General features: G+C 37.7%; 2 protein-coding genes across 17 annotated transcripts in view; both read left to right on the forward strand.

Moving 5' to 3' along the window:
- Positions 1–20,961, forward strand: part of NRG1 (neuregulin 1) — a 1,142,226-nt gene that overhangs the window by 1,014,841 nt on the left and 106,424 nt on the right. For 3 of the 16 annotated variants that reach the window (XM_055295916.2, XM_063611460.1, XM_063611461.1), the window contains exon 1: positions 718–1,902. The exons of 12 other annotated variants lie outside the window; for them this stretch is intronic. In XM_055295916.2, the coding sequence (XP_055151891.2) occupies positions 1,236–1,902 (667 nt within the window). In that variant the 5' untranslated portion in view covers positions 718–1,235. Of the gene's footprint in view, positions 1–717; positions 1,903–20,961 lie in introns of those variants that run through there. One more of the 16 variants, XM_055295917.2, reaches the window with a different exon arrangement.
- Positions 720–908, forward strand: LOC129491486 (uncharacterized). Its single transcript, XM_055295927.1, has one exon. The coding sequence runs from the start codon at positions 720–722 to the stop codon at positions 906–908; it is 189 nt and encodes a 62-aa protein (XP_055151902.1).

Genomic DNA, 20,961 nt, shown 5'->3' on the forward strand with positions numbered 1-20,961 from the left:
CAGATAGCAGACTTTGCCAAGCCTCAGGTCCAACCCATAAGGTCCCACCTACACCCCCCCCACACACACCCCCATCGCCATCCCAGCTTTGTTAGATTGCTAGCATCGATCGCTGGCTTTTTCTGACCCAACAGTGGGTGAAGGAAAGAGACTGAAAGCCGGCAGGGTGGGGGTGGAAGAAGACTGGGACAGCTTTTGTAGAGAAAGAAAGAAAAAGGAGGAAAACGGGTGGGGGCCATGGGGACTAGGCTTAACTGATGCCTGCCTGCCTCTCTTTGATTTGATGGCCTTTATTCCTTCTAATTGGATAAAATAGGAAGTCACTGGCAGTCCTGTGTGGCTGGGGATACTGATTTTACTCAGACCAGCCTGCAGCTCCAGAGTGTGGATAGAGAGTGGGGAGTGGGGGTTGGGAGAGGTGGAGGAAAGAGAGAGGAGAGAGAGAGGACGGGCTTGGATGAAGAAGAGAAAGAAAGAGAAAGAGACTGAAGCAGAGAAGAGCCGCAGAGGAAGAAAGTGAATGAGCACTCAAGAAGGACAAAGAGGAGTAGTCGGGGGTGGGGTGGAGGCAGGGCGGGGAAGGGAGTGACCGCCCCTCCTGGCTGCACTCTTGCCTCCGGAGCCCTCTGATCCTGTTTGCAGTGATGCTCCGAGGGCAGGCACCTGCTGCTCTGTAATGATTCAGCCCCTTTCAGCCGTCGTCGCGTTAACACAACAGGATGCTGTTGCTATTGTCACTACTGCCTCTCCTGCCGCCGCCGCTGCTGCCGCCGCCGCCACCGCCGCTGGTCCTCCTTCTGCTTTTACTTCTCCTGCATGACAGTTGTTTTCTTCATCTGAGCAGACACCAGCTTCAGATGCTGGAGGTGAGAAACATGCCTTTCAGTTTGGGCTACTGGTTTACTTAATTAACCAGCAGGCAGCTCCGTCGATCTATTTTGGTCCCTGTCCTCTTGACGAGCCCGGGATGGTTTGGAGTAGCGTTTAAAAGAACTAGAAAAGTGGCCCAGAAACAGCAGCTTAAAGAATTATTACGATATACTTTGATTTTGTAGTTACTAGGAGCTTTTCTTCCCCCCTTGCATCTTTCTGAACTCTTCTTGATTTTGATAATGGCCTTGGACTTGGACGATTTATCGATTTCCCCCTGTAAGATGCTGTATCATTTGGTTGGGGGGGCCTCTGCGTGGTAATGGACCGTGAGAGCAGCCAGGCCTTCTTCTGGAGGTGAGCCGATGGAGATTTATTCCCCAGACATGTCTGAGGTCGCCGCCGAGAGGTCCTCCAGCCCCTCCACTCAGCTGAGTGCAGACCCATCTCTTGATGGGCTTCCGGCAGCAGAAGACATGCCAGAGCCCCAGACTGAAGATGGGAGAACCCCTGGACTCGTGGGCCTGGCCGTGCCCTGCTGTGCGTGCCTAGAAGCTGAGCGCCTGAGAGGTTGCCTCAACTCAGAGAAAATCTGCATTGTCCCCATCCTGGCTTGCCTGGTCAGCCTCTGCCTCTGCATCGCCGGCCTCAAGTGGGTATTTGTGGACAAGATCTTTGAATATGACTCTCCTACTCACCTTGACCCTGGGGGGTTAGGCCAGGACCCTATTATTTCTCTGGACCCAACTGCTGCCTCAGCTGTGTGGGTGTCGTCTGAGGCATACACTTCACCTGTCTCTAGGGCTCAATCTGAAAGTGAGGTTCAAGTTACAGTGCAAGGTGACAAGGCTGCTGTCTCCTTTGAACCATCAGCGGCACCGACACCGAAGAATCGTATTTTTGCCTTTTCTTTCTTGCCGTCCACTGCGCCATCCTTCCCTTCACCCACCCGGAACCCTGAGGTGAGAACGCCCAAGTCAGCAACTCAGCCACAAACAACAGAAACTAATCTCCAAACTGCTCCTAAACTTTGTAAGTAGAGAGAGAGAGAGAGATGATGATGATGATAAATAAAGGAAAGGGGTGGGTTTGAGGTCCCCAAAGGACATTTCCCTTTCTTCTTGCATTTTAGTTGCCTGGTTTTGTTTAAGCAAAGCCTGTGTTTGAGATGCTTGGGATGGCATTGAAGGGCCGGGTAAAATGATCTTGCAAACTCCGGGTCTGAATCAGTGTTGTAACAGCAGCTCTCTCTAGCCACATTGTTCAGTCTGGTACCGGGAATGCAAAACTTCAGCATCTGCAAGTCATGCTTGAATTTGTTAAATTCAATTTATTTCTAACACATTTTAAAATTAAAACATCAGGCCGTCTCTTATGTCTTATAGAAATGTGACTTTCATATACCAGTGAGTATTATTTTGTGTCTTTTTCTTCCCCTTCATAGATTTCCTGTCACCTTTCTGTTACCCTCTACCTCTCAGCGACCCCAAGCTGCCTGTTGTCTCTCTCCTTTCCGTTCACTAACCACTTCTCCCTACTTTTGTATCTTAATTGGTTCTTTCTGAGATTGCAGCAAGTCTTAAGACATTTACGGTGCTCGCCTCTCACTAGCTTGAGACCACTGCTGTCCTGCCCAGATGGTACTTTCAGTTAGTGAGCACTTATTAGTGGCAGCTTTATTTTGTCCAGGACACAGTAGGATTCTGCATGAAGGATTTTCCCAAATTAGTTTTGTCTTCTATTATCAAATGTTTAAATAGCTTCCTTAGCAGTCATTAAAAAGTACAAGATCCATTAGTAAGTTACATCTCTTTTTTTGTTTTTTTTTTTACACATGTGTCATATTATTAGTTTGGCAGATTGCAGCAGCCCAGTTTAATAACCTGTGATGTGAAGAGAGCCCATGCTCTTAAAAACAATACATTCCTGTTTGCACTGGTAATTGCAATAGCTTTAGAGTGGAAAGTTGACAGGAATGAAAGCATGACTGTTCTAAATATCAATATAGAAGGGAGGAGTTTTCTATAGCCTTTTAAAAATGTTTCTAGTTTATTTTTTTGTCTCTATCTCCTATCACTTTTTACCATGAGGAATATTTACTTAATAGAAAAGTACAAGATCAGAAAATTTGGTTCTTAATAACTTGCATGAAAGCTCTTAGGGTTAAAAGAGAGTTGACAATTTCTCTGACGAAATGCCTCTTTTGTTTTTCCTCTGGACAGTAATGAAGAATAAAGAATACCTTTTCCAGATATCATGTTCAGTGTGAAGTAGTGCAGCATGCTATAGAAACACAGAAAAACTTGATTTGTGCCTGTAACTCCCAATCATTTCACACACACCAGATTCAGTGGCAAAGATTTAAAAGTAAAAAATAAGTCTTGTTTTCTAGGAGGGAAAACCTCCTTCATGCAGACACTGCTTTGTATCTTTATCAAATCCCTGAAGCATCATTAAAAGTCTGACAGACATCACTGCCTTTGCTGCCTCTTCCCACCTGGCAAAGTGACCGGGAAATAATACCCAGATGAAATGACAGGCTATAAAAAGCAAGTGCAGATCCTGCAAAGAGAAGCGAAATTCACCAGGAGGACAAGGTTACTTGATCATTTTAAACTTGTGTTTAATTGAAATCTGCTTGAACAGGTTTCGTTGTCCAGAGAAAGAAAAAAATGCCCTTTGAAAAACACTTCAACTAAATTCTATAATTTTGTCATCTGAGGAAATCAAGAAAACAAAGAAACATCTAGCACGTTTTCCTGGTCTAAGACCATGTCAGAAAGTATGTTGTGAAGTTTTGATAAATTATTTTGTAAAGTAAATTTTTCTGCTGTTTTAGTAGATTACATATTCCTTATCCTTAACAGTTTTTTTTTCCCCCAAGCCAGGGCATTGATATTGTGGCATCTGCAATAAATGGAAGAGATTTACTGCTGCCTAAAAACATCACGGTGGCCAGTTTGGCCAGATGCACAGCTGCAACGTTTTGAAGTGCATCGGAGATAAGCCTAGAGAAGCAGTCTGGGAAGTAGTTTTCTCCTGAAAAGTTAGGGGTAGACAGTTAGTTGGTTAACGCTTTAAAACCTATAAGGAAACTCTGTTAATTTTTTGGACTAGTTCCTTAAAAAAAAATCAAGTCTTGTATTCTAAAAATTGTGAGCCTACTTTTTTTTGGGGGGGGGCGGTGCTGGGGGGAGAGTAGTGTTTGAAAGGGATTGGTCCAGGCAGCTTTGTTTTTAGAGACTTGTAAGTGGTTGTTTTTGTTGTTGTTTAAAAAGGTTGTAACCACTAATTAATGGAAAGCAAAAAAAAAAAAAAAAAAAAAAAAAGGCTTACAAAGGGGTTGTATTTTTCAACTAAGAAAGTATTGTTTAGTCACAGAAAGAACTGGGACGTTCCTTTTACCGTGCATGTTTTTGACATAAACTAAGCTGTCATGGCTTATATTTGAAAATGACATTATCATATGTGAAACATGCTCTTCAGTGGTTTTAGGACTTTATTCTCCCTTTTCCATTTTTTTTTCTGTCTCAGCATATTCAGCACATTATGCACAGAGCTGTAGCCTTCAAGGTCATAGACTGTTGAGGGCTAATTGATTCTTCTTTATCCTGGAGCCTGAGAGAGTAGAAGAGAGACAATCCCAGTAATTGTGTCTGCAGCGTTGCTCCCCAAACCAATCTACCTACTAGTATTAGAGTTTTATTTTATAAATACTAGAATTACTCCCTCACTGACTCTTGTCAAGTTACAACATTCTTTGTCATTGTTATAATAAAAGGCAAAATATGACATTTTAAATTGCCTTAAGGTATAGTGGCTATGTCGAATTTTCTAAAATGGGTATTTCTTTCATAAAGTAATATTTCATATTTTCATGATATTAATCTATGCATTCATGTAGGTCTTAAGAAGTCCAATGCAGAATTGGAATAAAGTATATAAGTATATATTTTTATTCTAAAGTATTTCTAAATATGGTTAATGGTTTCCCACTACCACAATGATTATATTGTCATGATACTAATGAAGTTTTTACTTCTCAGTGAGTCACATAATACTTGCACTATTCATTTGTTTTCTTTGTCTGGGCTTTAAAATTTTTCCTACCCTGACTGTTGGGAGATTGCAAACTTAGATTATCATAAAAAGAGCTGGTTAATTAAATTATAGCCAGGAAACAGTGGTACCATCTTGAAAGAAAATGTTTTCTGGATATGAGATCCTCCCTGCTTGACAACAGATTCTTGGATGCAAGAATGTGTTGGTATTTTCATCTTGGGCCAACTTTGTTTTGCTTTGTCCTAAGTCTTATTATGGGATTGTATGACAAACCATTGTTACCGCAGTGACAATAAGAATTAGTAACCATTTGTCAAAGATCGACATGATGAGTTGGATGTACCATAGGATTTCTTTCCTTCTATTTAAAAGTACCATTCATTTAAATTCTAATGGATCCTTCTTCTAGTTCTTGGTAACTATATTTGTAGGTATTTCAGAAGAGTGATTTTAAATAACTTCTCTTCACTTTAATCATAGCCGATTACAGACTAAAATATTAAAAACTGGAAGAGACTGAAAGATCTTCTATTGGAACTGAATAATTTCATAAATTTTCCAATGAAGGAACCCAGGCTCAGAAATGCCTAGTGAAATTATTAAAATATACTAAACTCTGAGAAATGTGGCAAAATCCAAAGCATTAGAAAATGTCTCTGTCTCTGAGAATTTAAACACATACACTCTCTCTCTACTGTTTCCTTCTATCATCGTATCCTTATTGTAGAGAGTTGGAGCTACAGACTAATGTAGCATCAGACTGAGAATTAAGGAAGTGCTTTAAATGGGACCATTGTTCAGGTGTGTGTTTAGTGCATATCACTAAAATTAAATTTTCTTCTCGCCTTCCTGTTTTGCTCTTATTAAATTTTCAGTCGTGGTGGTCTTTTCCCTTTTTATTTGATCATCCATACATTGTTCAGCTTGCTTCTGAAAACAGCATGGGTTGCCTAGGGTGAGTTCTTCCCTCATATATAGCAGATTGCTCTATGGCTCACTTCTTTTCTTCATAACCCATTTTGTTTTCTCCTCTCTATTCCTTTGTGATACCCAACTCAGTCTTCTTCTCCCCTTTCCTTCCTACCTTCCCAATTATATAGTGACTCTTTTTTATTTTTGTAATTATGTCATTTTGGCTTTATAGGTCAGTATTTCATTACATCATATCAAAATAATTTCAACTGTCTTTATTGAAACTTTGTTTATTGCATTTTAATGCTGAATGGCACTTTCATATATTACAAACATACAAAAAAATTCTCTAGCCAATGACCAATATACCAGTTTCTTAATGACATAATTAAATCAAATTTTAACCTTCTTCTTGATCTTTTCCTCTTTTTTTTCTTTAGAGTGCTTGATTCCAGTTTTTCTGTTTTTGGACATCAGCATTTCTGTACTCCCAGAAAACAATGTTCCAAACCATACATCTGTGTTCTTCCTCCTTCCCTCTTCCTTTTAACAACTCTTTGTAGTATCCTTTTAAACCATGAAGGAAGAGGTATTTTATAGATTGAAAAACCAAAGCATAAAAAGTTATGACTTGTTTAGATGCCCCTGAGAACCAGGAATATAACTTGTCCACAGAGTCCATTGAACATTCTACTACAGCATAAACTACATTCCGTCTACTTTTATGCTCATGTTTCTACTTTTATTACTTTTGCTCTACATCAATGCTTTGTTTTTCTTCCATTATTTCCTCTTTGTTTTTTTTTTTGTTTGTTTGTTTTGTTTTGTTTTTTTCATTCAGTGAATGTATGCTAAGTGCCTACTCTGTGCCAGACTGTGTTCTAGACCGGTTATATGGCAGTGGAAAACAGTAGAGTGCCTGCCCTCAGGGAGCTTATGTTCTAGCAGATTTTAAGAATCTAATTGCATAATGCAATTTGAGATATTTCTTGCTTTCTTATACGTATACCCTCTTCGTTCAGCATTTCTTCTTCTTTACTGTCATGTTATTCACCTTTTGACTTCCACTCCTGTCTTTTCTTAATAGGTTTTCTTCTCCATCTACCAAATACTGAACAGTTGCCCAGCAGTGTCCTTTAAGTGACAGCAATCTCACCTCTGCTACCAACAGGCTGAGTAGCCAGGGGTGATTCACCATATGGCACTATCTAATCAAACCATTGGAGTAGTGAGAAAAGTTTGATCTGTCTGGCCCTTTAGGAGCATCCTCTTAAGATGAAAAATATATATATAATTCTTCTAGCATGTACATAAAGATTCTAAGATTATTTTCAGATTCTAGGGAGTTGGTAGCTGTAAATATTTTTGTTTCTGTATTTTGGTCATATTTTTATGTATTGTTTTGGCTTGTATAACATCAAGAGTATTAAAATATTCCCAAGGGTTTTTCATTTCACTGTACGGACGAAGACTAGAATCTGCCATTAAGTTGTTTAGTTCTTAAACTGAATAAAGGCATGTGTTCATATACTATTCACATGAAGAGTGATTGACTAGCAGTGAGTGAAGTTAATCCTCATCATCTCAAAGCTGATTGTAATCTTTACTGCAGTGAATTTTATCGTGTGTGTATGTGTGTATGTGTGTGTGTGTCTGTGTGTGTAGACATTCAAAGAGTGTTTCTGAATAACATAACTAATGTCTTATAATCATAGAATTTTATATGCTGAACATTTTTAGAGATTATTTGTGTCACTTCCTAAGTGAGAAAAGGCAGGTCTGGAAAAGTGAAGTGACTTGCCCAATGTCACTACAACCAATCAGTGGCAGTGCTGAGACTAAAACTGAAGTCATCCTTACCTTTGCTACACTTGCTTTTCTTCTCAAAACTGCTTTTAGCATTTATTCAAGTAGCATATGTTATGTTATCATAATTTAAAAGATTTGGTTTTCTCATTTATTATTTAATACTAATTAGTAAAACTTTTATCACCCTATAGCAGATGTCTTCTTTAGAGAAGAGAATTTTGGCCAGGTGTGGTGGCTTACACCTGTAATCCCAGCACTTTGGGAGGCCAAGGTGGGAGGATCACCTGAGGTCAGGAGTTCCAGACCAACCTGGCCAACATGGTGAAACCCTGTCTCTACTAAAAATATAAAAATTAGCCAGGGGCGGGGGCTCATGCCCATAATCCCAGCTACTCGGGAGGCTGAGGCAGGAGAATCGCTTGAACCCGGGAGGCGGAAGTTGTGGTGAGCCGAGATCGTGCCACTGCACTCCAGCCTGGGTGACAGAGTCAGACTCTGCCTCAAAAAAAATAATTTTACCTTTATGATATTGATATGTATAAGACACCCCTCCGGAGGCTGGACATCTGTCTCTCAACAATATAATATATGGGAAAAGTTTAATGATCAATGTTATCCCAACTGAAATGTGTTACATACTTGGAAAGAAATTAGTTCCTTAGTGCTAAAAGTATTCAAGCAGTGACACTTTTGAGGGAGATTTATGTTCCTAGCAGATGATTAACTATATTTACTTCTGAAGTCTCTTACAACTCTGGTTCTCTCAGTTTATTGTCTCAGGGTGTTAGCTTTCCAGTGGGTAGACTTGAATTTCAATCCTACTTGTCCCTCTTCATGGCCTTGAGCAAGTTAGACCATCATGTTAAATCTGTTTCCTCATTTAAATGTGATGATAATAATAATATACATGTCTTGGGGCTGTTAGGAGGTTAAATGAGGTTTTGGAAAACTCCGAGTCCTAGGCCTGAGACATAAAAAATACAAAACCAGCACCAATTTTCTCCCTCATTCTATTTTAACTCCCTGCCTCACTTTGTTCTTTTTCTCCTTTGATCTTGACAGTGGTTTGGTAACAGTGTCTGGAGAATACGTTTTGGAGTTTTAGGGGAACCTTATGAAAAACTTTGAAGGAAGTGAAGAGTTGATGATACATCATGCTAAAGTGGGAATTATACTAGAAACTCGAGATCAAATACCAGCTCTACCTCTTGCATGCTGTGTGACTTTAAGGAAATCACTTCACTTGAGATTTAGTTTTACATCCAAACAAATGGGGGATGTTAACATCTAAAACTCTCAAGAGATCGTGATAAGGACAAAAGTGGTTACTCTACCTAAAGAAAACAGAGCTTAAAAATATATTGAATTCCTTCTTTGCCCTTTCTATCAGGGTTCGTATATGCATATATTCACAAGTGCTAACATTTCTAGAAATAAATTGTAGGGGTTCTTTACCAGTGAATTAATTTGTTATGCCTTAAAATGGTCTGTAGGACTTTACTAATTTCATGAGCCCAGTGTCATAAAAGGAGTATTTTTTCCCTTATAAAAATTGGTTAGGATACATAGATTATTACTTTTTGAGTTACATAGATTATTACTTTTTGAGTAATGTCCAAAAATCACTGCATGAGGGGCTTCATTATAGGGAAAGCGATAAGGAGTTACTTTTGAGAGAGGAAAAGACTGCATGGTATGTAAAATTGTGTTTGTCAAGGAAGTACCGTCTTTGGAAAGATTGGGACAACGGAAAACAATCTGTACAGTTTAGATGTGGTGCAAGGGAAGAACTTGGCTAGAAATACCATGAATCCTAAGATTATGTTCACCTTACTCTTTTTATTATTCCAAACTGGGATTTCCTGATCTCAAAAGATAGGAATTAACGTCTATGAGTTGTTTTCAGCATTTGACAAAAACCATGGAAATAATATACATCGAATAATTTTATATGAGCCAAATCAAATGTAGAAATTCTTTGGGTGTAATATATCTACTATGTGTGTATATATACATATGTATAATTCATACACATAATATTCTAAATGAAGGGGAAAATTATTTGACAATAAAATGGGCAGATAAAAATATTTTTAAATTTCGACAAACACGTTGTTTATTAATAGGTTTGGGAGGGGTGGACAAAAAAACTTCTAGCCCTATGCCTAACTGCTAGAGTAAAAGAGAAAAAAAAAGTTTTAAAAGTAGAAAATAATTGGACCTTAAGTATATATTGAAGATTCTGTTGCAAGTAACTTAAAATGAAATCTTATTAGCTGGATTATTGGCCACAATCCTACAAAAAGGGAAGAAGCCAGTGCTGTTCTAGATATACACACTTAAGGGATTTTGGTATTTTTGTTGTACACATTATGGTTTTTCTAACAGACAGATATAAGTTTGTAAGAGCTTGCCATTTACAAAAATGTATAGTAGTGGGCATAATATATGTATTTTTATTTATTCTTTAAAGTAGAACTAAAAATATGTGAGAACTTCCATGCTTTGTTCATCTTGATTTTTATTCACTCAAGTATAATACATTTGCTGCAGAAATTGAACTCTAAATCAATACTGGAGCTATGAGGCAGCCCCTTCGAAGCATAAAATATTTGATAACAATCTAGAGTATATTTTGCCTGGGTATAAGTTTTCTGACAGTGCAATGGAAATAAGCTGATGGACCCAACAAAACTTGATAAAATAAAACGGAAAGCTTCCTCAGGTAAAACATTTTAAATTTTTCATCAGAAACATGACAGGACAAGACTTGATTTATTGTGATTTTCAGTGATAGGCACTTAGTGGTTGAGTTGCATTTCATGAGTGGTGGTCTCCAAGCCAAAGGAGAAATTCATGAACTCTCTTTGAAGCCAGAGTTAGTACAGAATTTAATATGCATGTAATTATAAAATTTAAAAATCTTCATAATTTATTTTATTTTAAAAGTTATTAATTTAAAATTAAACCAAATGTACATATATGCATATGCATTTGGAAGAAAGATGAGAGCAACACTGAAGACAATGATAGTTGCCATTAGGAAGAAACTTAATTCATAGGCAAGCAGAAGACCCTATATCTTCCAGTTCCTAACTGTGTTACTGTATTGGTGTACAATGTAATATAATTTTATTTCCCACATTTACCTTCCTTTTCCCTCCCTTTGTTTCTTTCATATTTGCCATTCAGAGTTACTCTTCTCTTTCCTCTGTTCTTTCATACCCCATCTATTCCTTCTTCTCCAGCGATCTCAGGGCACATGGCTCCACACTTCTCTCTCCCACCCTGCACTGAAGCCAGTGTCCTAAAGTATCAGAGGTTATGGAGTAGATGGCCCAGACCTGTGGCTTCTCACTGGAGGGGTAGGGGAGAGAGAGTGAGTGAGACCTTAACCACAGTCTTGACCATGATTAGCCTGATGACTTTCAGTGTTGCCTCTTCCTTTGCTAAGTAACAGGAAGTAATTGTTTTATGAAATATGTTGGTGTCACAGCAATAAAAGCTCCATACATAAATGGAATGATCTAAGGATAGTAGAATTGAACTCTTGTTAGCATTTGTTTTGAATCCCTTGGTAGGGCTTCCTGGGTCATAATTGCTTGCTCTTCTGGGAGCAAAAGGAATCAGTAACCATTGATTGTTACATGATGCTATGTACTGCCTACAAAGCAAATCTTAAGAATGATTAGTGGTGGAGTTCAGGGTTACTACTCTGATCTCTTTTTACTATAATCTTTAAAGCAAGCTGAATTTCACAGTTTTTCCCATCAAGCAACTCCTATGATTCTTCAAAAGGAAGAGAAAATAATGTCATGTAATCTATAAAGGCTTCAGTTGACATCAAAAACAAACAAAAATATGTAAAATAATTACTTCAGTTTTTTAAATCTGCCTACTTCCACGATAACAGGAAGACATCTAAATTAACCTCTGACCAGTAACTTTAGTCTTGCCTGAATATGATCCTTATAATCTTAATTGATCTGAACTGTGGAAACTGTGGTACACAGTCAATAACCTATATAGCCCCTGCCTATTTAGTAAACTATACATGTAATCAGTGGGATCAGTATAAGGATTCTCAAAATCCTTGCAAAATTCATTCTTCAAGATTGCTGAGTTTTCTGAATAGCTGATGATTTGTCACCTTGAAACTTTTTTATCTATTTTGGATTGAAATCTTTTAATAACTTACAATACTAGTGACTACTGTCATTTTAAATGGGATGTATTGAATATAGGATCTCCACAATGTTGAATATTGTGATGTCTTTAGGACGTAGTTGGGTTATGTTATATCTTTGTTGACTCCTGTTATTTCATTAGGACATATTGAGTTGTATTAGGGATTCTAACTCTTTTACTAAATAACCCAGAACTACGTATGTTCTGATTGTATGTTGGGTTATTGCATAATCAAAATTAGAATTACAGAGCTTTAAGCCATCTTAGAGACACTTTGAAACAAATCTCTTATTTTATCACAGAGAAACAAGCCCAAAGATGTTAACTTTCTTGCCAGAGACCACATAGGGCCAGAAAATGTTGATATTTTCGTCTCTTCTAGGCTTTCAGCTACCAGGTCACTTTGCAACCAGTGTACATTAATTGAAACATTTTTTCTGCACTTCTGATTTACAGTTCTGATCTCCTGCAGGTTTAAAAAGCAAATTTTAATCAGGTTAAACATTTATATTAAACATTTATATAAAGGATAAAATCTCTCTGAGATTCTCTCCTTGAGGAAATGCATACATTTTGGTGACATGTTTTGGTGACATATTTTGCTTATATGTCACTCTTGCTCTGTTCTGGATCAACAGAGTTCAAGGATGAGAGGTGAATGACAAATGAAGAGAAAGAGTAACTACTTGGTTCTGATGGTCCTTGGATTTATAGGGCAGATTTAGGGGAGCTGATTTTAATTCCCAGATGTTTTATTTGTTCACTTGTTCCTCCTTTCATAATATGTAGAATGGCAGTAATAAATCTTTTTTTTTTTTTTTTTTGAGACGGAGTCTTGCTCTGTTGCCCAGGCTGGAGTACAGTGGCGCAGCCTTGGCTCACTGCAACCTCCACCTCCTGGGTTCAACCATTGTCCTGCCTCATTCTCCCGAGTGCTGGGGCTACAGGCATGCACTATCATGCCTGGCTCATTTTTTTTTTTTTTTTTTTAGAGACAGGGTTTCACCATGTTGGCCAGGCTGGCCTTGAACTCCTGATCTCAGGTGATCCGCCCACCTTGGCCGCCCAGTGTGCTGGGATTATAGCCGTGACCCACCGTGGCCAGCCAGTTACAAATCTTTAGACCTTGATCATGCATCTAATTGGAAATTGTTTTTTGAATGTATGAACACCACTAAATTAGTCAGTGGGCTTCATGGGATCTGTTTTGAAATTTATTGTGAAACCTTATAATTTATAAAGCACAAATTACTTTTATTTTCATTTCTTGAGGACACTGTAGCACCAATATTTACAAAGCACGTATCTCATAAACTCTCTTGTGACATTGAAGACACTCCTGCAGCAGAACCCCAAACTTCCTGTCTTCCCTAACTCCAGCTGTCTCCCCAGTGTTCATCCTGATGGACCATGTTTTAACCAACTAGAACTCGACCCTGAATATTATTTTTTCTCTTCCATGTTTTTGCTCATTCTATTTTTTCTAAATGTGCTCTTCAAACAGTCTCTCCTCTCCCAAATTCTACTTAGGCCTCAAGACTCACCTCTCCAAATTAGATGATGGGACCCCTCTTCTTGAAGACCTCCTCCAACCCCCCATAACCTATTACTTGTGCTTTATCACATTTAGATTTGTGTGTTCTTGTTTGGATACTTGCTTATTGCTCATACTAGACTGACCATTTGCTAAGGCCCAGAGTTATAGCTAACTCATTTTTATGACCTGTATAGTACCAAACAGTGTATGGGTTGAGCATCCCAAATACGAAAATTTGAAATCTGAGATGCTCCAAAAATCCAAAACTTTTTGAGCATCACCATGATGTTCAATGGAAATGCTCGTTGGAGCATTTTAGATTTTGGATTTTCAGATTGGAGATGCTCAATGGTAACTATAATGCAAACATTCCAAAATCCAAAACACTTCTGGCCCTAAGCCTTTTGGATAAGGGATACTCAACCTGTATTTTATATGAAGTAGGTATCTTATTCGTATATTTATGGAATAAAAGTTACACTGAGGGTAACTTGCTTATGGGAGTGGAGGAGGAAGAAAATAATCTGAAACCATGTCTTAAATCACTGACATTTTAATTTGGAAGAATTCAATATAGAGTTTAGTCATTACAAACTTTGTTGAGACACGATTTTGGACATTTTAACATATAATTTGCAAAGTCTGATGTGATGTAAAAAATTCACATCGTGGAGTTTAAGAGATTTCAGGCTGCAAAGAATTTTCTTTCATGATAGTATGGTGATTAAGAGCACACACTTTGGAACCGGATTGCCTTGAAGTCCCAGCCCTGTCTCCGGCTGTGTGACAGTATGCACACTATGAACTATCTGTGCCCTGATTTTCTCATCTGTGAAATGGTGGCAATAACTGTACTTTCCTCAGAGGCTTTTTGTGAGGATCAAATGAGTTGGTGTTCATAAAGCATTTGGAATAGTCTCTGGCTCATAGTGCTATATAAGCATGAGCTGTCATTACTAGTCAGTTTTAAAAATTAAAGTGCATTTCCTTAGATTTCAAGTTTGATAGCTTGCAGTTACAACAACAGGCTTCAGGAAAGGGCCAGGAATTCCAAGGGACCTATTGACAAAGCTATGAACATGCTACTATTTATTTTGGTTTGGTTTGTTCATGTGGTTTTTCCTCTGTGTGATTTATGTGTTACCATCATACCTGCATTGTTCTCAGGATTTAGGAGAACAGAAAAGGATAATCATCAATCTACCTATCAGTCAGAAATAGAGCGACATGGATGGTTTGAATAAAAATGCTGCCCTCTCTGGCAAAATGCCATCTGTTGACATTGACATGGACAATCATATGTGTGTATATCTGAATTTATTGCTGTAACTTCTTATTCTGTCATAAAATGGTGGACAGTTTCACAAGGAGAAAGATAACTTATCTTAGTTGTTGAAGAACCATTGCAAAGGCTTTGAATTCCACAATGCTATCATTTTACCAAGACAGAAATCTACTCATTATCCAGATGCACTCAATAAATTAATGTGATGATGGGTGCTGTCAATGATAAGATAACAGTGATTTGGAAGTATCTCAATGTTATTAAACAAGATCACAGAAGAGCCATTAACATTTTAAAAACAGAGAGATCTTGTAGATAACCTAATCAAAATATTTTTACTCATGAGGAAACTAAGATCCAGAATTGTGAAATGACTGGGTCTTAAATACATACAGTTAGTAAGAAACATGGGCTGGTCTAAAAAACAGGAATGCCACTTCATTTAGGGCTTTTTTTTTTTTTTCAATATCCCATGCTGCTTCTTATAAATTAGATAATTCTTTAATGGTGGAAGACTTTATTTTTTCTATTGTTCTGTATTCTTTATTGAGTGCCTGCTCAATAGAGAAGAGTTTCCCTCTAAAAGGAGAAACAAACAAAAGAATAATAAACAAAGAAATCATATACTATCTTAGCAGGTAGTACATCATATGGGGAAAATAAGTGTGAGGAGATCAGAGTACTGGTGGAGGAGCATAGTTATTTTAAATAGATTAAAAGGTACAAACATACAGTCTGATAGAAAAAACAACACCTAGTGTTTGATAGATTAGTAGGGTGACCATCGTTTCTAAGAGTCTATTGCCTGTTTCAAAACAGTTATAAGAGAATAATTTGAATGTCCCAGCATAAAGGAAAAACAGATGTTTAAGATGATGCATATCCCAGTTATACTGATTTGATCTTTATAAATTATATGAATGTATTAAATTATCACATGTACCCCCAAAAGTGTGTACATCTCTTATGTATCAATGAGAAATAAAATTTCAAAAATACCCTTAAGAAATACATAAACAGAATGGTCAGAAAAGGCTTCTTTGAAAAAGTAACAGCTGATGAAAGACTTGAACGAATTAATGGAGTTAACCATATGGCTGTATGAAAGAATGTTCCAGACTCTGGGAAAAGGCCTTACTGCCCAGGCAGAAGGCCAATGTAGTCAACTTAAGCCAATGGCTTAAGTGTAGCATGGGAGGCAGGAGGTATTAGATGAGATCAGAGAGGTGATGAAGGCCTGATCAGGGAAGCATGCCATTCATTGCAAGAATGATGGCTTTTCCACTGAAAGAGATGAGGAATTATTGCACAGTTTTGAGTGACCATGGGACTTGATGCCTTAGGTTTTAATGGGATCACTGCATGCAGTGTTGAGAATAGCTTGTGGAGAAGGATCCCAAGATCCCCGTGGAAGTAGTCGGACCACTGAGGAGATTGTTGCTGTAATCCAGATGTGTTTGTAGGAGTTGTAGGAGGGGATGTAAAGACATTATTGGATTATTAGATTCTGAATATATTTTGAAGATAGATTTAGAATGATGTAATGATGAATTGGATATGGGATTTGAGTGAGAGGAGTCAAGGCTGATTTCAGTCTAAATAGTTGAAAGGATACGGTTATCACCAACTGAGATGGAGATGATCTAAAGATCAATTTGCTCAGTCTCCCAATGCATAGGTGCCAAATAAATCAAGGTTCTTATCAAAATTAGAACTGTGGACATTACCTTCTCATAAAAATAAAGCGAGATATGCCTGAGAGCCTCCTGTAAATCAATACAGTTTTATGTGTGACTAGAGATCGTTATAAATACAAAAGAAAAGTTGCAGTGAAATTGAGGATGTCTGCCTAGACTGCTCTGTAACACTATCCAGAACCCACCACACGTGATAATGGAATGAAGTCCCAGGGGGGATGTAGAATAGGCTTCCAACAAACCACTTTATTCCTATTTTATGGTTTCTTTTTAATTCATCTCGTTCAGCATTCAAACCTGGTTCAAGTTGTTCAGTTTATCTAAAGCATATTGCCCCATCCCTCTCAGCTCACTTTCAGTCATCTTTTAAACTTTATTTCAGAAGTCTACTCATCTTAGAAATGTGTACTTTATCCCTAAGGTGAGCTAAGTACTTTCCTCTCTTTCCTGTAGGCTTTGACAGTATCCAGTATTTTCCACCCGTTTCCCATGTACTCTGCTGACATGCATGTATTCCTCAAGGTCAAGCATTTCTTTTATTCATGTACAGATGCTTCACATAGCACCATGTATACTATAAGCTCTAAGACTTTGAAGTACTTGCATGTCCCAGGTAGAGGTTTTCTCCTTTCTCTATTAAGCTGTCAGTTTTCTATATTTATGATGAAAATACACAGCAAAAGTAGTAGTAAATGCTTATTTTACTTCTCAAATTACTCATCAAGTTGCCAAGGTGCCAACTATTTTTTGTTCCACATATTATATCTTCTCTACTTCACTTTCTGGAAAGTAAAAAGCAGCAAAATGGATGTTATCAAGAGAGGAGAAGCAGGAAAAGTTCTAGACAATCTACTTCATTTTTCTCATATTCTAGTACTCTAGACAGGGTGAAGGCTCCTGTTGCAGAAGTGATGGTCACATATTCCTACAAATACCGAGTACTCAGTTCAGCCCGTGCCTGCAGTCTCTTTACATCCCTGTCCTCCTCTGCTTCTCAAATTTTACCCACTATGCAAAGTCTTGATCAGGTTCCACTCTTCTTTGGAGACATTTCCTATACTCTGTGGTAATCATTAAGCTTTCCTCCTTTGTCCCTATTCCAGCAGCTCGAATCATCTTTAATACTCATGTGTGTATTTAAACATCCATCCTACTGCATAGGTGTTTGATTCAGTCATGTGTGTTTTATATTATGAATTAGGTTGCAAGTCTCATCTTTGGTTTTATTTACCTCTTCATACCTTAAAAAACATATTAAGCGCTTGTTCTCTACAAGGCCCTGGGTTCAGAGTAGTAGAATTGAGAGAGACAGAAAGAGCTAGTTTCTGTGTTCCAAGAGCTTGGTTTCATCAAAGACATAAAACCCTTTCCATTAACTGGAGTATAAGGTAGTATATGAGATGTATGAAGAATAAATGCTTTAGTTTGAGGTGAAAAAAAAAGCTAAGAGGAATAAGGCTATGAAGGAAGAGAATCAGAGGCATCTTCATATTGCATGGATAGTTGAGGTGGGCCTTGAAAGTAACATATGATTCTGATGGGTGTGGTTATTTCAGGTGGGAGTAAAGGCCAAAGGGAAACAGACATGTTAAGTGCATAGTGAGTCGGCCAATTGAGTCAGTATGAAGGAATTTGCTGATAGCAAACATTTATTAAGCGTGTATTGTGTGCTCAGTGCTTTGCATGTATTGTCTAATCCTCACACACACACAAAAAAAATGTTCCCTTTTGGAAATAAACTGATGGTGTAGAAATGATGATGATGATGATGATGAAGATGGTGATGATAGTGACAATCTGAATGGTGCAGAAGGAAATGGGATGCCATACATGAGTCTAAGGAAGACTATGAGGAAGGAATACCACTGAGCTAATTGAATGAGGAGAAGGAAGGAAATGATTCCATTCACATTAGTAATTTAGTGGTTGTTAGATTAATGAATCTCTGAATGACAACCTCATACATTTATTCAACATGTATTTATTGGGTTCTCCTAAGTCTTTATGTATTTATTAATGTGCAGAATCAGTAGATTTATGACAGGAAGTGACTTGTGCTCCAATTTCCAGAAAACATTCATTACTTCTTCCTGATGAAGCTGCTCAGTTAAATAATATTAATTGTTCTTCCCCTGATGTTATACAAAAATTAAAATTGATAGAATACAGAACTTAAAGACATTTTTACTTTACTTTTTGACATTATTCATTGTTTATTGCTGATGAATGAAACCTCTTTTCGAGTGTGCGTTTCCTTTAATAGGCACTGGTAATTTATGTACTAAGATTTATTTCTGTATGGAAATTACAAGTGGAATTTCATATTGAATTTATATTTAGCCTGTTCTAGTACATAGTCTCTGCGTAGTATATCCATGGCATCCTACTTAATATTACAGATTCTTTTATATTAGTGCTACTACATGTGTATTCTCAAGCTTTTAATTGTACAATTATTACAAAAAGAAGGTAAAAATATTTCCCCTACAAAATTGTTGCTGTTAATTTTTTCCTGTTTATTCATGGAATATTCAAAGAAGAGCTGTGTGTTCATTACATTCCATGAGTTAGTCCATTCAGTTTGTTCAAAATATGAATTCTGATGTCCAGCAGTTAATATAAGATTTTGGCAGGCAATTAATAATGGCATACTCAATTTGTAGCTCTTTCATCCATGTAATTTTGGTGATGTATGCACTATGTTCCAGGGAAAGGAATAGTTCAAGATTAAAGAGGCAATCAGTATATTGGTGCTTATTTTCAGTGCGTCAAAGCTGCTAAATGGGCCGGGCGCGGTGGCTCACGCTTGTAATCCCAGCACCTTGGGAGGCCGAGGCGGGCGGATCACGAGGTCAGGAGATCGAGACCACAGTGAAACCCCGTCTGTACTAAAAATACAAAAAAAAAAAAAAATTAGCCGGGCGTGGTGGCGGGCGCCTGTAGTCCCAGCTACTCGGAGAGGCTGAGGCAGGAGAATGGCCTGAACCCGGGAGGCGGAGCTTGCAGTGAGCCGAGATCGCGCCACTGCACTTCAGCCTGGGTGACAGAGCGAGACTCCGTCTCAAAAAAAAAAAAAAAAAAAAAAAGGTTGCTAAATGAAAGGGTGCAATTTCTACTTGTACAATTTCCACTTGTGCTGTTCAAAAACAAGCCATTGATATTAGACGTGTATCAAGCATACATGGTTACAGATGTAAATAATTAATATTAAAAACATTTTCTTCTTTAGTTGTGTATTTAGAACAGTGATATTTAAGTTAATATCAACAGCTGATTTTTAGAATCTGAATTTTAAAAGTAATGAAAATACTTCTAGTGATTAAAACAATGTATGAAAAGAAAAAAATTAGTAGGCTATTTTAATTTAATTAGTGAGTATGCTATTTTAACATAATTCAAAGATGCATTCCTATTTTAATTAAAACTCATTCAGTATGCAAGAATTCCAGTTTCCATTACTTCTTGCTGCTGTCTGATCTTGTGTTTCTTGAGGGACACTTCTTTTATGAGCAATTTTTTTGCATTTGCACCCAGATTCCTTCACGTCCAAAGCAGTAGTTTAAAAGAGAAGGCTACATTTTTCCGTTTTGGCCTGGAACTTAGATTTTTGTTCTGCTTACTTCTTCTTTAAGTATAGTGAATATATAAACTTGTAGGCACTCCTTTGCAGACAAACTTCAGAATCACATGTTCAGATGAATGTGGGAATGTAGGCAGAAATCAGAAACCTGATTGTGCTTCACCACTTCAGACCCTGCCCTATGAGGCCCTCCTTCTAGAAGAAGAAATGGAACTTAACCAATAACTGAAGTGAAAAACCCTTCTGGAAACTGTATATATGAAAAGAGTCCATTTAGATCCATTGAATTTTGCCTTTCATTTTCAAACTTGCAAATAGAAGCAACATTTTAATATTTTTCGAGAGGGGGAAAAAAAAGAGTGTGGTTCCCTGGCCCTATTGTAACACTTCCAGTTTGTCTGGAACTGATTTCATGCAGGAGATGCACTGGAATCAGCATGCAAATTCTATGTGGCTGTTGTTCAGTCTGTTTTTGATTCATGGTGGTAAAATATGCATACCATGAAATTTGCTGTCTTATCCATTGTTAGGCGTACAGTTTGGTAGTGTCAGGTATGTTCACATTGTTGTGAGAAAGAGCTCCAGACTTTGTCATCTTGCAAACATGAAACTCTGTACCCATTGAACAACAACTCCTGGTTTTCCTCACCCTCCAGTCCCTGGCAACCACCATTCTACTTTGTGTTTTTGTGAAACATCATATAAGTGGAATCATGCGTTGTCTCGTGTGACTGGCTTATTTCACTTAGCACAGTGCCCTCAAAGTTCACGTGTATTGCAACATGCATCAGAATGTCCTTCATTTTTAAGACTGAATAATATTCCATTATATATACAGTCATACGTCACTTAATGACAAGGATATGTTCTAAGAAATGTGTCATTAGACCATTTCGTCGCTGTACAAACATCATAGAGTGACTTAACACAAGCCTTGATGGTATAGCCAACTATACACCTAGGCTAATCGATAGAATCTTTTGCTCCTAGGCTACAAACTGTGCAAGTATGTTACTGTACT

The sequence above is a fragment of the Symphalangus syndactylus genome, chromosome 10, assembly GCF_028878055.3.
Source record: "Symphalangus syndactylus isolate Jambi chromosome 10, NHGRI_mSymSyn1-v2.1_pri, whole genome shotgun sequence".
NCBI classification, from domain to species: domain Eukaryota; kingdom Metazoa; phylum Chordata; class Mammalia; order Primates; family Hylobatidae; genus Symphalangus; species Symphalangus syndactylus.

What these genes read in the sequence shown, in the direction of transcription:
- LOC129491486 (XM_055295927.1), top strand. Translation starts at nt 720, where the DNA reads ATGCTGTTGCTATTGTCACTACTGCCTCTCCTGCCGCCGCCGCTGCTG.